The sequence below is a fragment of the Pimephales promelas genome, chromosome 24, assembly GCF_988280905.1.
Source record: "Pimephales promelas chromosome 24, fPimPro1.hap1.1, whole genome shotgun sequence".
Classification (NCBI taxonomy): Eukaryota; Metazoa; Chordata; class Actinopteri; order Cypriniformes; family Leuciscidae; genus Pimephales; species Pimephales promelas.
Genome location: NC_142792.1, coordinates 27,857,593 through 27,874,324, shown reverse-complemented (window position 1 = coordinate 27,874,324; position 16,732 = coordinate 27,857,593). Strand labels below are relative to the sequence as shown.

The 16,732-nt window shown below is 43.6% G+C and overlaps 2 protein-coding genes across 2 annotated transcripts in view; both read left to right on the top strand.

Annotated features, from left to right (window-relative positions):
- Nucleotides 1-16,732, top strand: part of pacsin2 (protein kinase C and casein kinase substrate in neurons 2) — a 401,742-nt gene that overhangs the window by 39,947 nt on the left and 345,063 nt on the right. The gene's annotated exons all lie outside the window — the stretch shown is intronic.
- LOC148969324 (protein NLRC3-like) overlaps nt 1-16,732 on the top strand; it is a 52,160-nt gene that overhangs the window by 29,754 nt on the left and 5,674 nt on the right. Inside the window, exon 7 of the mRNA XM_089126985.1 lies at nt 6,132-6,305. Coding sequence (XP_088983111.1) covers nt 6,132-6,305 — 174 coding nt within the window. The remainder of the gene's footprint in view (nt 1-6,131; nt 6,306-16,732) is intronic.

Below are 16,732 nucleotides of genomic sequence, written 5' to 3'. Positions count from 1 at the left end.
GAGACTGTCCAGCCAGCGCCAGAGACCGTCCAGCCAGCGCCAGAGACCGTCCAGCCAGCGCCAGAGACCGTCCAGCCAGCGCCAGAGACCGTCCAGCCTGCCCCAGTGACCGTCCAGCCAGCGCCAGAGACCGTCCCGCCAGCGCCCGAGACCGTCCAGCCAGAGCCCAAGACCGTCCAGCCAGAGCCAGAGACCAGGATCCCACCCTGGCTCCCTCTCCCGCCTCCTCTCATCTGTCCCCGTTCTTCTCTCCTGCCCTTCAGCTCCCCTAAACCAGCCTGGTCCGTGTTTCCCCGGCCTTCGCCTCACACCTCCTCCTCTGAGACACTTCCTCGGCCCTCTGTCCCATCGGCTCCCCCGTGGCTGCTACCTCCCTCAGCTCCTCCATGGTCCCACAGTCCACCAGCTCGGCCAGGCTCCCTCGTCCCTCCGAACTCCCTGCACTCCCTCGTCATCCTCCCCTCACCTATGGACTTCCTTACTTTGGCTCCGCCCCGTTTTGTCACCCCTTCGGTTCAGTTGGACTCCTCACTCCCTCCAGTCACCCGTCAGCCCTCACGCCCTCTGACCTCACCGTGTCCCTCTGTGCCCCTGTCAGCACTTCTGTCACCAGAGCCTGCGGTGTCCCCTTGTTCCCTCGGTCCCTCCTCAGCACCCATCGTCGTCTGTCCCTCAGCTACACCCTGGTCTCCTCTCCCATCCGCTCCGCCCCTGTCAGTCGGCCCCCTGGTGTTGTCAGCCCCACTACCATCGGCTCCACCAGGGGTCCTCCCTCCAGCTGCTCCGCCCTGGTCTCGCCCTCATCATGCTCCGCCCTGGTCTCGCCCTCAGCCTGCTCCACCCTGGCCACGCCCTCAGCCTGCTCCGCCCTGGCCACGCCCTCAGCCTGCTCCGCCCTGGCCACGCCCCGCCCAGCCCCCAGTTCGTCCCCCCTCCTTCCTCTGTTATGCGGCGTGAGGTCACGCCTCCCGGGAGGGGGGAGTTCTGTCACAGTCTTCGTCTGCACCGTCCTGTCTTGTCATCAGCACTACACTTCCCAGGATCCTCTTGTCTCCACACCTGAACTCACTCCCTCATCAGCCACCCGTTCAGCGTCCTGTATTCATCTGTTTCACCTGTTTTCACCTCGTTTAGTTTGATTCCTGTGTGTATTTAGTTCCTTCCCATTCAGTCTGTCTTTGTCGGTCGATGTTAATGTTACCCTGTGTTCCGCCTGCCTGTTTCCTGTTTATTTGGGAATAAACCTTTTGTATTGGAGCTTATCTGGACTCTGCCTGTTCCTTCTGCCTGAACCCGCACCCGTGACAATATGTAGTAGAATAGTATAATTTTTTTTAAAAGTTTGGGTCCTTCTTGGCCAATAAAAGGCAGAAAATGACTTTTTAGTGCTTGTGGATTGAAACAATCCCCATAGTGCATTGCAATGCTCAGCTCCGCAGGCCACTCCCACTACTCCGCCCATCACTGTAGACTAGAGTTGAGCTCAACTCTACGCTACCGCCTGAAAAAAATTTCGTACAATGAAACCAGATAATGTGCGCTAATATAATATGATGACGTAAGAGCATCAAGGCGGCGCGTGCACCATCAGCCAATGGGTTGGCGTGATTCTATATGGGCTTCAGACAATCGGCACACTTACTCTGCGTTCGGGCCAATTACCAAGATCAGAGCCCTCTCCCCGGACAGCACGTCAAATATGTTTACCAATTAAATCTATCCGACTGATTTGTAAGTGTGAACTCGTGAACTAAAAAATCCTGATGTTTTCGGTGCTGATTCGGTGGTGACGCCGTGTTCATGTAACCAGAGGGTGACGCTGCCTATAACACAAAAGCTGCCACAAGGAACTGGCAAAAGTAATGCTTATGAATTTTTCAAATATAGCAAGGAGACATTTTAATTGTTTATTAGTGTCTGTCGGCTGCAATAGTGGTTAACACGCCTGTAGAGAGAAATGCACTTTTCATATGGATTACACAAGCAGATCACTCGGTTTCTTTTTGTTTTTAATTGTTTCATTTAAAATGAGACATTTTTAAGCTTTCTTTATATTTCTTGTGTCTGTGAGGCAGCTTAAACGCTGAGTTTCGGCTCATTTATGAAGAGCTCCAGTTCACGAGCAATGCAATCTCACTGGCTCCTCCATGTCCTAATTATATGGTCTGCTATATTTGCTTCTTATTTATTAAATCCAGGCAATTGGTTGATAAAACATTGATTAAAAATTAGATACAAATGATACAAAACGAAATAAAATTTTTAGAAAGGCTTTCTACAAAACAAAACTTAATGAATTGGTCAGAATCGTGTCTGACCCACATGTCTCCCGATATATTGCGGTATCTTGCAACACATCCTGCCTTGCCAAAACACACATGTGGGAGATGCGGAATGGATAGAAATAACTCAAAAAATAAAAGAGGACTTGAATAAGCCCATTAATGGCATTTTTGAGTCATGCTCTTAACGAACTGTTTTATTTCCTCTTTCTATATTGTGAATAATAAATGTGGATCATTTTAATGTGTTTGTTACACAATGGAGTCTAACTGATTGTAATAATTATTTGATGTAGACTACTTTTAAACTTAGAAGTATTCATTGGCATCCTTGCATACTAAACTGCATTTTTTTTATGTTTGCGTGCTGGAGGTACGCTATTATGTTGTGTGTATGTGATGTTAACATTTAAACTGGTGAGAGAAAATGTCACTATCAAAGAGTCTAAAGAGGAAAGTTGACAGCGAAAATAGCCATTGAAAGAATAAGAATAATGAAAATACAACTACCCCGTGTTGTTCACCTAGTTTTGTAAATGAGACGACAACCCAACTCACTAAATGTGTCTCTATAGCGTGCACTGTGTTTATCGTGCAATTTATATGCAAAAAAAAGAGTTTTTACGTGCATATGATACGCATGGGTAGGTTTAGTAGTTGTGTCGGGTGCGTGTGTATTATACGTTGGGTAGGATTTAGTGGTGCGTGTGTATTACACGAAATAAAGTGCTTATCAAATGCATGAGAAAAACTGCTTATCACATGTAGCATACGTAAAAACTAATTGTCGCGTATAAATTGCATGATAATCACAACGCGTGCTATAGAGACGCATATAATATTTGACATTTAATGACGGTTATTGTAGAGGTGTGTCTAGTGATCCACAGACTCGGCTGCAGCGCGGGCGTGGAGCCTAGAAACTCTGAAACTGAAACTCTCCTCTTTGGAGCCAGACATTCAGAAACTGATGTGTGAGAAGCAGCACTACTCGTCTCATTAATATTCACATTCAGTTTTAGATGGAAATCTCAAAATATAAAATCTACAGATCTGTTAGTTTAGTAATGTACTAGTTTTTGTTTCATGTGTAAAATCCCAGTAATTTCAGTGAATATTTGGACATTAAGGGGAACATATTTTTCAGCATTTTATTGTTACCATAGTTACAACCATAGACTGCATATGCCCACCACCTCAGTTTTAAACTAATGGCTCCCCCACATGTGCAGTTTGTTGTTCATATTAAGCTGCAGCTCATTTCACATTTACTTTTTCAAATTAAATAAAATTCAAATAATAATTCCTGATCATATTATTGCATTTGTGTTTTAATAATTAGCTTACCCTTACAATTGTGTTGTTTTTTGGGGGGCATGTTAGAGTGGGATTTGGTTAGGTGGTCCTCAGAAAAAAAATTGCGATAAAAGATAAAGTAGCCCTTGGGCTGAAAAAGTTTGAGAAACACTGCTTTAAACTAACAATAGGAAAACTATATGCTAGTGGTTTGTCATTGTCACTAGTAAATTGTCACTGGTATCTAAACATTTGAACCACTGACCCAATCCTCAGCACTGAGCCCTGCTGGAGCTGCTCTAAATATGTGCTGTGCAATTACATGATGGATCAAATATGGTAGAGCAACTGAACCTCTCAAAATACAGTTTAACAGGCTTAAGCATGAAAATAACTGGAGGAAATATATATTTACTAAACAAATTAAGCCAACTAATATGGTTTTAAAATCTTTTGGTTTCAATATATTAAAAAGTTACAAATGTAGTGAAAATACAGGTGTCGGTCTCAGCAAATACCAAAAATTAAAGTATTGATATTGGACTCCTTCTGGAAAAAGTGGTATTTGTTCGTCCCTACTTAAAACATTACTGACTGCATTTAATTGAAGACATTTGGACATATTTCTGTGTGTATTTGTCCATTTAAGCACATACCTGAAGCTCAGAGTAGCCTATACTTGTCCGTGTTTTGCTCCATTTTGGATTGCGTACACAGAATGTCGCCTGGGGAACAGTATCTTGCTCACTGGTCAATACACTTTTAACTTTACACTTCTTTTTAGTATCGAGAACATCCAGAAGGAGACTGTGTATCACGTTACATGATTCGACTGATTTGAAAGTTACGTAGGAAGGGCGACAGCACACTGCTTCAAAGGAAATGGTGTTTTCATAATCATTCAAAGTAAAATTTAAATTTAATTAAATTGATCGTGGAGCCCTAATCATGAACACATCTTTGAGAGCAAGGGGGCGACTGGTGGTTTGGGCAACTTGTGTTCTTTGCATATAGGGTGGACCGGCTCTGGATATGTCATTGTCATGGATAAAGTTAAAATCCTCCTGGTTAGTGGTTGTTTAATCATCCTCTGCTGAGATCTTGAGTGATGTAATGTCTTATTTTATATTCAGTTTATTTCATCTTAGGCTGTGTGTCTGTGTGTAAGTCAGTTGTAGATTGTACAGTGGACACATATGAACACTGAGCAATGTTCATTTTACTCTGGTGATTTTGCTATGTGTGTTTCAGATTATAGACCACGGGTTCTCATCTCTGGCCCTCAAGATCCACTTTCCTACAGAGTTTAACCCTGATCAGACTCTCCTGCCTGCAACTTTATAGTAATCCAGATGACAGTGATTAGTTTGTTCAGGTGTATTTGATAAGAGTTTGAGCTAAACTCGGCCAGAAAGAGGATCTCAAGGGCCTGAGCTGAGAACCCCTGTTATAAACCCTACATGAAAAACACATTAATAATGCTGTTTGTTTTGTTCTCCACACAGGTTACATAGCTGTAATCTCACCATTCAATCTTGTGAGAATTTGTCTTCAGTTCTTCAATCCTCAAACGTCCTGAGAGAGCTGGACCTGAGTAACAATGACCTGCAGGATTCAGGAGTGAAGCTGCTTTCTAGTGGACTGAAGAGTCCAAACTGTCAGCTACAGATACTGAGGTAAATGGGTTTCCATTAAACAATTAATACAAAAAAATATATTTTTACAATTTTGTCAACAAATCTGATACAATGCCAGAAGAAGAGACAAAAACCGCATTTGCATTGTTGTAATTTCCAATTTTGTTGTAATTATGGACATAACATTTGCAGTCAGAAAATAATGCATTCAATACCAATATTCATCACCACACCAATTAACATCATCACTGGGGCTTGACCTTGCTACCTGCCCTCTGGTGCAAAAATCATACTTTAATGTTGATCTTCTCCAGAATGATTCCACGCATCAAAATCCCCAGTAATGGACACTGCTCAGTGTTTATATAATCCACATTCAGAGTGTTAAAAAAGAAACACTGAAGCAGTGTAGAAGTTGATAAGCTAATTAAGGTGAGAGAAATTAAAAATGTCACTTCAGGGTTTCATCCCTATGCCTAAACTTACTACTTAGGTGTCCTTTACCTTTACTGTTCCCTGCTGCTAAATGCAGGTTCACACTGTACGATTTTGGCCACGATTTGACTGTCAGAGACACATTTTTGAATCCTTAAAAAGATTCCTCTGCTCCTAGGTCAACATCTGAAATGTTTGATCATATTACAAGTAAATATAAGACAAAATTCTGGCAGTGTGACTTTACACTGACAACCATCAAACCAAAAACCAATAGGAGCGCAGAACCCCCCACCCAGATTTCTTTTTTTGAGAAAAGCCACAATCATAATTAATGCTATGCTAATTAATGTTTTTGTTACTTTTAAGAATCTACAGAAAATAACAGCTGAAAGTACAGACTACGCAGGTCATTGTGTGAAGAAGACTGATGTGAATGCCAAACTAATGTCATGTGGACTGTTGCTGTATGTTTTTGTAGATTGTCTGGCTGTATGGTGACAGAGGAAGGCTGTGGTTATGTATCTTCAGCTCTGAGTTCAAACCCCTCACACCTGAGAGAGCTGGATCTGAGCTACAACCACCCAGGAGATTCAGGAGTCAAGCTGCTCTCTGATAAACTCAAGGATCCAAACTACAGACTGGAGAAACTCAAGTATGTAGAGCAGGAAGAGCTTCGATTAAACTTCAAAAACACCTTTACAATATTCACTTATGACAAACTAGTTACACTTTATTATAGATTACATGACTACATTTAATAAAGTTCTTATTGAGAATGTGCAGAGGTTTAGCTGTAGTTATACTACGTAGCTGTTGAATGCTTCATTCTGATTGGCTGTTGAACATTATAGACCTTATGCACCAGAGAAACGTGGGCGCCGTAATCTTTAGAATATTGTCTTTGAACTTCCAGTTTCGCGGTCGCTCTGTGTATTTCTATGGCATCCCTGTCGAGGAGTAATTATCTGGTGAAGTGGATTTACTTACTGTAGAGTTAACAAAAGTTATCATGAGCATTGTAATGTTTATCATAAGCATTGTAAACCAGATGTTTTAACAAATGTCGACCGGGAAATTATTTATGAGCAGTTCATTCATACCTATGCAAACTCGCGGTGGAAATGCAGACCGGAAGTCTAAAGACAACGAGCGCAGCACTGAAAAGGGGCGGGGCTACATAAGGTCTATAAGGTGTGCAATTATTTTCGGTAAGCGCACAGGTAAAGTAGTTCAACCAGAAAGACTCAGGAGACAAGAGAACGACCGGGTGGTGTTGGGGAGGATGGGGATGAACACCGGCGTCAGTTTTTGCAAACATAGTAATGGGTGTTAACCGGGCTTAAGTACTCCAAATGTCTGAGTGGTGATTGGCTAGATCTGAGGTCAATGAATAACGTGATTAATTAATTAATCAGTTAGATTAGAGTCTTCCCAGTAGAACTTGCACTAGAGCTCCCATTTCTACCAGAAAGACTTGGGAGGCAAGAGAACTTTGACAAAAATGTTTTTGTTTCTCTTTAAATGCAATTAAGCTGCTGCTCCCCGCCTCCATTCAGAAGAGGGTCAATCCTTTACATGAGGGTCAGATAAACCGGCAATAACAAAACACAGGAATGATTTTACTCATGGTTTAGAGTTACATTGATTCATCTCATGGACTTGCATGTACTGTCGTGTTTATGTTTTACAAACGTAACGCATCACTATCGCATAAACGAAAATGGGCAAAAAGCAGGATTAGCTGAAGTGACTCTAACAGACAAAAGCTTGTCCGGCTGCACAGACCGATCGGTGGCTGACTTGAGCAGTGCATGCCGGCTAGAGATTTTGTCAGACTTGAGACAGCGCTGACGCCACATGATTATGACATATGCCATCAAAGTACGTGAGCGATTCGAGAGCCGCCGGAGGACTGCGGCTACACAAGCTCTGCTGTTTTTTAACGATTGGCTGGATTCACCGCATGACAACCATCACATGTGTTTCATGTTTATTCCCACACCTTCAGTTCCACTAATGCTCTCAGATCTGTTTTAAAGCAGTAAAGCTCTTTTCATGCAGTCACGATGTTATATGTTGTCATGATTATAAAAAATAAAACTGAATATAAAATGTAGACCCCAATGCATTGATAGTATAGGCTTATTTTTAACTTTATTCATGTTCAAACAAATGCTGTATTAAGTATTGAATGAAAATGTCTCTGAAGAGTCTGTGTAATTGACAAATTCCAGAAAGTGTAATTTGTGGAAGCAGAAAGTGTCAGCTCAGTTTTCAGCTCCTCGCGCCTGCAAGCAAATCTCACCGATCGGTTTCATCCAGCCGATGTCGAACACACCTAAACACTAGTAGTGACGGCAGCGGTTCCCTGTCACTGTTGTGTCCACACCCTTAATTATGGAGAACTTTAAGGCTTACAGTTTTTTTCAATTTCTTACACACTAAAATTAAAACTTTCCCACTATTAGCAAAACCTACACTCAAGGACCAAAACACCAGCCTACATTTGCACAATTGTAAGCACGTTGTCACCTTCACCCTTTTTGCAAAACATTATACACAGTTATTTGTAAAACTCTACACACATCTTCACACCTTAGACACAGATAAGGATTGTGAGGTTGCTTCCTTGTCATTACAAAGCCCCAGTTTGCCATTGACCACACTAATGAATGAATTGGATATGCACATCCACCATGTGTGGAAGCACACATGTGCTAATTTGAAAACGCAGCACTCAGGTGTGCTATAAAAGGCAGCAGGTGAGTTCACCTGTCAACAAAAATGGAAAGATCTAGAAGAAGAAGAGTGAGAATACGTAAGAGGGGGAGCTCAAAGAGGAGATGAAGGAGGAAGAGGAGAAGGAGGTAGAGGAGGAGGCCCAGGTAGAAGAAGAGGAGAAGGAGATAGAGGAGGAGGAGAAGGAGGTAGAGAAGGACCTGAAGGGTTGATAGAACCTGAACAAAGAAGATGAGGACCAAACTCGACTCAAGAAATCTGTGCAACACTTATTGACCATGTTATCAACCATGGACTGACATTGATGGAAGCTGGACAAAGAGATCAACCAAACCTCAGGAAAAAATCACAAATCACACTCTTAGAAGAAAAGGTTCTATATAGAACCTTAAAAGGGTCTATCAGTGCTACGTATTTGGAACCCCTAAAAGGTTCTATACACTCTTAAAAAGGGTTCCTCTGGGTTATATATAGAACCCTGGGGTTCCATACTTGGCCAATAGAACCTTTTACCAAAAAAATGGTTCTATATAGAGCCATTTTGGAGTTCCATATATGAAGTGGGGGATGGAACCATTTCTGGTTCTAAATAGAACCATTTATTCTAAAGGGGGTCGCACACCGGGCGCGCAGCGCAGCGCCGCGTCGCGTCGCGCCACGTCTAGAACAATTCACAGGTATCGCACACCGGACGTGCACATTCTATTCGCACGAGCTCAGTTTTGAATCAACTCCTGGTAGAAGTCAAGAGCTGCCTGCAAGATGGGTGAGTTTAAACTGGATGTATTATATATATATTTTTTATGTTAAGTGAATAAAATAGCTGATGTTTGAACGTTATTAACCAAGTAAAAGTGTCTATCACCTTGTTAAGTCTGTTATTTTGTTGTAACGTTATCCGTTATCCGTTAACGTTGTCCGTTGTCTAGGCAACTACTTCATTGATTACTCCCTACTCCTTCATAGTACTCCCTACTTCATTGATGAGTTTTTCTTCGTCCATTTCGCTCCGCTGCTACGCTACAGAAATTACCTGAAGTGTGTTGTGACCTGGTAAATCCAATAGGTGGCTCTACACGACCGTGAATGTAACCACGTGAGGCAAACGTTACATCGCCTATGCATTAATATTTCGCACTGATGGGTTTAGACTGGTACTTAATAATAATAACCCAGTTAGTGTATGGTTAATATGATAGAGTAGCCTATTGAAAAATGGATTTAAAAAGGCTATGTTTGTTTTACATTTTTTCCCCAATATGACTATTCAAGCTGTTAGGAATTAGGAAAATTAGGAATGTTAAATAGGCTTAAATGTATATTGCAGCACAGGGTGAAGTCAGTATGTACATTAACGACGATTTGAGACAAATAAATGCAATTTTAATATAAAACTATGCAAATGGCGCTCTGTGGCGCGGCAGGGTTTTGAACACGGTCCTGAGCCGTAGCTGGGCGGCGCTGACAGACGCCGAATGGCGCCGCCGGTGTGTGTACACACATAGAGAATAATGTGTTCGAATTTTGAAGACATGGCGCTGCGCTGTGCGCCCGGTGTGCGACCCCCTTAAGAGTATTCTTGTTGCTTTTACATTAGTCAAACTGTATGTACTTCATGCAGTAATTTTTATTTGTCTACAGACTTTATTTTTGTCATTGATTTCATTGTTGGTTGATTACTGTAACAGATTGTGGTAAGAGATACTGTAAATAAATACTTGAAATATAAGTCTGCAGAAATCACTATTTTTTTATCTAAATTATCCCTTACATAACAATGTCTGGTCAAAAATCTAGCACATGATATTTCCTAAAAATAGCTTTTATACAAATGTGTTTTTTATTTATCACAGCAGTGTGAAACTGGCTGCAATAGTGTCTGATCATTGAGGACTGTGTTGGTTAAATGAAAACTGATAGCATTTTTACATATATGTGTATATCTTTTGACTGAAGTGTGTATGTTTTGACAGAGGTGTGTCATTTTGCAAACAATCTAGAAATTATGCCAATTGAGTGTGGTGTTTGGATAATTGTGATTATATTTTGAAAATTAAAGCTGCAAGCAGCGATGGGCGGGCCCTCGCACCTGTAGCACGTCGGGGTCTGAGGCGGCCGCGTTTCATTTTCTGCAGCTCAGCCAGTGCGGCTGTGCATTTGCCACAATGCTTCGTTAAAGGCCACTTCCTGTTGCCAGCAGGTGGCGCTATGACTGTGGGTGAATGTCGGCATGTAGATTTGATCAGGGCGGGACTCTTGTCAAATGTGTTAAATTTCGTGCAGATCTGGGCATTTACAGCCAAGTTACTACAACTTCCTGTTTCATGGCGAATCATCGACGCCACGGACACGCCCATCGACGAAAATGCGCAGATAGCACAACTTTTCATCGTCAATGCCTTTAGAAGGCACAGCAGAAATTTGAAGGCGATCCGACTAAATCCCTAGGAGGAGTTAGTTAAAGTACGTAATGAGTAAATCATCCAAAAATGGCGGTAAAATTAGAAATGGCTGACTTCCTGTTGAGTTTAGGGCATCGCTCCAAGAGACATTTCTGTGCGTCTGGACATGGTAGATGTACCACAGAAATTTCGTACATGTCGGTCAAACATGCGACAGGGGCTGCTTCGTTAAATGTCACTTCCTCTTGCCACTAGGTGGCACTATGACTTAGGGTGAATGTCGGCATGTAGATTTGTTCAGGGCGGGACTCTTGTCAAATGTGTAAAATTTCGTGTAGATCTGGTCATTTACAGCCAAGTTACTACAACTTCCTGTTTCATGGCGAATCATCGACGCCACGGACACGCCCATCGACTAAAACGCGCAGATAGCACAACTTTACATCGTCAATGCCTTTAGAAGGTACAGCAGAAATTTGAAGTTGATCCGACTAAATCCCTAGGAGGAGTTCGTTAAAGTACGGAGTGTGTAAATCGTCCCAAATCGGTCGCCGAATTCAAAATGGCGGACTTCCTGTCGAGTTTAGGGTATGAGTTCTTGAGGCTTTTTTGTGCGTCTGGTCATGGTAGATGTACCACAAAAATTTCGTACATGTCGGTCAAACAAGCGGCGGGGGCTGCTTCGTTAAAGGTCACTTCCTGTTGCCAGCAGGTGGCGCTATGACTGTGGGTGAATGTCGGCATGTAGATTTGTTCAGGGCGTGACTCTTGTCAAATGTGTAAAATTTCGTGCAGATCTGGGCATTTACAGCCAAGTTACTACAACTTCCTGTTTCATGGCGAATCTTCGACGCCACGGACACGCCCATCGACGAAAACGCGCAGATAGCACATCTTTACATCGTCAATGCCTTTAGAAGGCACAGCAGAAATTTTAAGTCGATCCGACTAAATCCCTAGGAGGAGTTCGTTAAAGTACGGAGTCTGTAAATCGTCCAAAAATGGCCGCCAAATTCAAAATGGCGGACCTCCTGTCGAGTTTAGGGTATGGGTTCTTGAGGCTTTTTTGTGCGTCTTGATATGATACACGTCCCCACCAAATTTCGTGCATGTAGGTTGAACGTGGACGAGGGGCTAATTTTTTCCAATTTTCTAGGTGGCGCTAGCGTGCCATTTTGCCCCGCCCATCTGCGAAACCCACAAAATACGAAATTTTTCACCAGTCCTGACATGCGTGCCAAATTTGGTGAGTTTTTGAGCATGTTGCGGCCCCGAAAATGGCACTTACTTTGCAGAAAAAAAAAAAAAAAAAAAAAAAAAAATTAAAGCTGCAAGCAGCGATGGGCGGGCCCTCGCACCTGTAGCACGTCGGGGTGTGAGGCGGCCGCGTTGCATATTTTGCAGCTCAGCCGGTGCGGCTGTGAATTTGCTACGCTGCTTCATTAAAGGTCACTTCCTATTGCCAGCATGTGGCGCTATGACTGTGGGTGAATGTCGGCATGTAGATTTGTTCAGGACGGGACTCTTGTCAAATGTGTAAAATTTTGTGCAGATCTGGGCATTTACAGCCAATTTACAACAACTTCCTGTTTCATGGCGAATCATCAACACTATGGACACGCCCATGGACGAAAACGCGCAGAAAGCACAACTTTACATCGTCAATGCCTTTAGAAGGCACAGCAGAAATTTGAAGTCGATCAGACTAAATCCCTAGGAGGAGTTAGTTAAAGTACGTAATGAGTAAATCATCCAAAAATGGCGGTAAAATTCGAAATGGCCGACTTCCTGTTGAGTTTAGGGCATCGCTCCAAGAGACTTTTCAGTGCGTCTGGACATGGTAGATGTGCCACAGAAATTTCGTACATGTCGGTCAAACATGCGACGGGGGCTGCTTCGTTAAAGGTCACTTCCTGTTGCCAGCAGGTGGCGCTATTACTGTGGGTGAATGTCAGTATGTAGATTTGTTCAGGGCGGGACTCTTGTCAAATGTGTAAAATTTCGTGCAGATCTGGGCATTTACAGCCAAGTTACTACAACTTCCTGTTTCATGGCGAATCATCGACGCCACGGACACGCCCATCGACGAAAATGCGCAGATAGCACAACTTTACATCGTCAATGCCTTTAGAAGGCACAGCAGAAATTTGAAGTCGATCCGACTAAATCCCTAGGAGGAGTTCGTTAAAGTACTGAGTGTGTAAATCGTCCCAAAATGGGCGCCAAATTCAAAATGGCCGATTTCCTGTTGAGTTTAGGGTATGGGTTCTTGAGGCTTTTTTGTGCGTCTTGATATGATACACGTCCCCACCAAATTTCGTGTTTGTAGGTTGAACGTGGACGAGGGGCTAATTTTTTCCAATTTTCTAGGTGGCGCTAGGGAGCCATTTTGCCACGCCCATCCGCGAAACCCACAAAATACGAAATTTTTCACCAGTCCTGACATGTGTGCCAAATTTGGTGAGTTTTTGAGCATGTTGAGGCCCCGAAAATGGCGCTTACTTTGCAGAAAAAAGAAAAAAGAAATTAAAGCTGCAAGCAGCGATGGGCGGGCCCTCGCACCTGTAGCACGTCGGGGTCTGAGGCAGCCGTGTTGCATTTTCTGCAGCTCAGCCAGTGCGGATGTGCATTTGCTACGCTGCTTCGTTAAAGGTCACTTCCTGTTGCCAGGAGGTGGCGCTATGACTGTGGGTGAATGTCGGCATGTAGATTTGTTCAGGGCGGGACTCTTGTCAAACGTGTAAAATTTCGTGCGGATCTGGGCATTTACAGCCAAGTTACTACAACTTCCTGTTTCATGGCGAATCATCGACGCCACAGACACACCCATCGACGAAAACGCGCAGATAGCACAACTTTACATCGTCAATGCCTTTAGAAGGCACAGCAGAAATTTGAAGGCGATCCGACTAAATCCCTAGGAGGAGTTCGTTAAAGTACGGAGTGTGTAAATCTTCCCAAATGGGTGGCCATATTCAAAACGGCGGACTTCCTGTTGAGTTTAGGGTATGGGTTCTTGAGGCTTTTTTGTGCGTCTGGTCATGGTAGATGTACCACAGAAATTTTGTACATGTCGGTCAAACAAGCGGCGGGGGCTGCTTCATTAAAGGACACTTCCTGTTGCCAGCAGATGGCGCTATGTCTGTGGGTGAATATCGGCATGTAGATTTGTTCAGGGCGAGATTCTTGTCAAATGTGTAAAATTTCGTGCAGATCTGGGCATTTACAGCCAACTTGCTACAACTCCCTGTTTCATGGTGAATCATCGACGCCACGGACACGCCCATCGACGAAAACGCGCAGATAGCACAACTTTACATCGTCAATGCCTTTAGAAGGCACAGCCGAAATTTGAAGTCGATCCGACTAAATCCCTAGGAGGAGTTCGTTAAAGTACGGAGTGTGTAAATCGTCCAAAAATGGCCGCCAAATTCAAAATGGCGGACTTCCTGTCGAGTTTAGGGTATGGGTTCTTGAGGCTTTTTTGTGCGACTGGATATGATACACGTCCCCACCAAATTTCGTGCATGTAGGTTGAACGTGGACGAGGGGCTAATTTTTTCCAATTTTCTAGGTGGCGCTAGTGAGCCATTTTGCCCCGCCCATCCGCGAAACCCACAAAATACGAAATTTTTCACCAATCCTGACATGCATGCCAAATTTGGTGAGTTTTTGAGCATGTTGCGGCCCCGAAAATGGCACTTACTTTGCAGAAAAAAGAAGAAAAAAAAAGAAAAAAAAAAAAAATTAAAGCTGCAAGCAGCGATGGGCGGGCCCTCGCACCTGTAGCACGTCGGGGTGTGAGGCGGCCGCGTTTCATTTTCTGCAGCTCAGCCAGTGCGGCTGTGCATTTGCCACACTGCTTCGTTAAAGGCCACTTCCTGTTGCCAGCAGGTGGCGCTATGACTGTGGGTGAATGTCGGCATGTAGATTTGATCAGGGCGGGACTCTTGTCAAATGTGTTAAATTTCGTGCAGATCTGGGCATTTACAGCCAAGTTACTACAACTTCCTGTTTCATGGCGAATCATCGACGCCACGGACACGCCCATCGACGAAAACGCACAGATAGCACAACTTTTCATCGTCAATGCCTTTAGAAGGCACAGCAGAAATTTGAAGGCGATCCGACTAAAGCCCTAGGAGGAGTTAGTTAAAGTACGTAATGAGTAAATCATCCAAAAATGGCGGTAAAATTAGAAATGGCTAACTTCCTGTTGAGTTTAGGGCATCGCTCCAAGAGACTTTTCTGTGCGTCTGGACATGGTAGATGTACCACAGAAATTTCGTACATGTCGGTCAAACATGCGACGGGGGCTGCTTCGTTAAAAGTCACTTCCTCTTGCCACTAGGTGGCGCTATGAATGTGGGTGAATGTCGGCATGTAGATTTGTTCAGGGCGGGACTCTTGTCAAATGTGTAAAATTTCGTGTGGATCTGGGCATTTCCAGCCAAGTTACTACAACTTCCTGTTTCATTGCGAATCATCGACGCCACGGACACGCCCATCGACGAAAACGCGCAGATAGCACAACTTTACATCGTCAATGCCTTTAGAAGGTACAGCAGAAATTTTAAGTTGATCCGACTAAATCCCTAGGAGGAGTTCGTTAAAGTACGGAGTGTGTAAATCGTCCCAAATCGGTCGCCGAATTCAAAATGGCGGACTTCCTGTCGAGTTTAGGGTATGGGTTCTTGAGGCTTTTTTGTGCGTCTGGTCATGGTAGAAGTACCACAGAAATTTCGTACATGTCGGTCAAACAAGCGGCGGGGGCTGCTTCGTTAAAGGACACTTCCTGTTGCCAGCAGGTGGCGCTATGACTGTGGGTGAATGTCGGCATGTAGATTTGTTCAGGGCGGGACTCTTGTCAAATGTGTAAAATTTCGTGCAGATCTGGGCATTTACAGCCAAGTTACTACAACTTCCTGTTTCATGGCGAATCTTCGACGCCACGGACACGCCCATCGACGAAAACGCGCAGATAGCACAACTTTACATCGTCAATGCCTTTAGAAGGCACAGCAGAAATTTTAAGTCGATCCGACTAAATCCCTAGGAGGAGTTCGTTAAAGTACGGAGTCTGTAAATCGTCCAAAAATGGCCGCCAAATTCAAAATGGCGGACCTCCTGTCGAGTTTAGGGTATGGGTTCTTGAGGCTTTTTTGTGCGTCTTGATATGATACACGTCCCCACCAAATTTCGTGCATGTAGGTTGAACGTGGACGAGGGGCTAATTTTTTCCAATTTTCTAGGTGGCGCTAGAGAGCCATTTTGCCCCGCCCATCCGCGAAACCCACAAAATACGAAATTTTTCACCAGTCCTGACATGCGTGCCAAATTTGGTGAGTTTTTGAGCATGTTGCGGCCCCGAAAATGGCACTTACTTTGCAGAAAAAAGAAAAAAAAAAATAATCCTAACAGTTTCAATAGGGTCCTCGCACTGTTAGTGCTCGGGCCCTAAAAATAACCCTAACAGTTTCAATAGGGTCCTCGCACTGTTAGTGCTCGGGCCCTAAAAAGAAAAAAAAATAACCCTAACAGTTTCAAGAGGGTCCTCGCACTGTTAGTGCTCGGGCCCTAAAAAGAACCCGGTTTTCAAAATTGCGTGTAAACAATTGAAAAAAACCTGTAATTTACAGTTTTTTTCGATTGCTAAACGACAGTGAGCACAACTGGAGCTACATGTGCTAAACTCTAACTCCAGTCTGCACAGCAGCAGTTCATGTGGACCAAACTCTAGATCGTTTTTCAGTGCTTGAACACAGTTTTCAAAACTCTACACACTTATCCCACGACTTTAAACACAACCTGCACAACACTGTGGATTTACAGCACTTTGTTCAAATGCTAACACACTGCTGTCAAAACTGTGAACCACACATTCAAAACAGAATAGATTTCAGCCTTTCACACACTGCTGATGTTCAAACAATTTCAG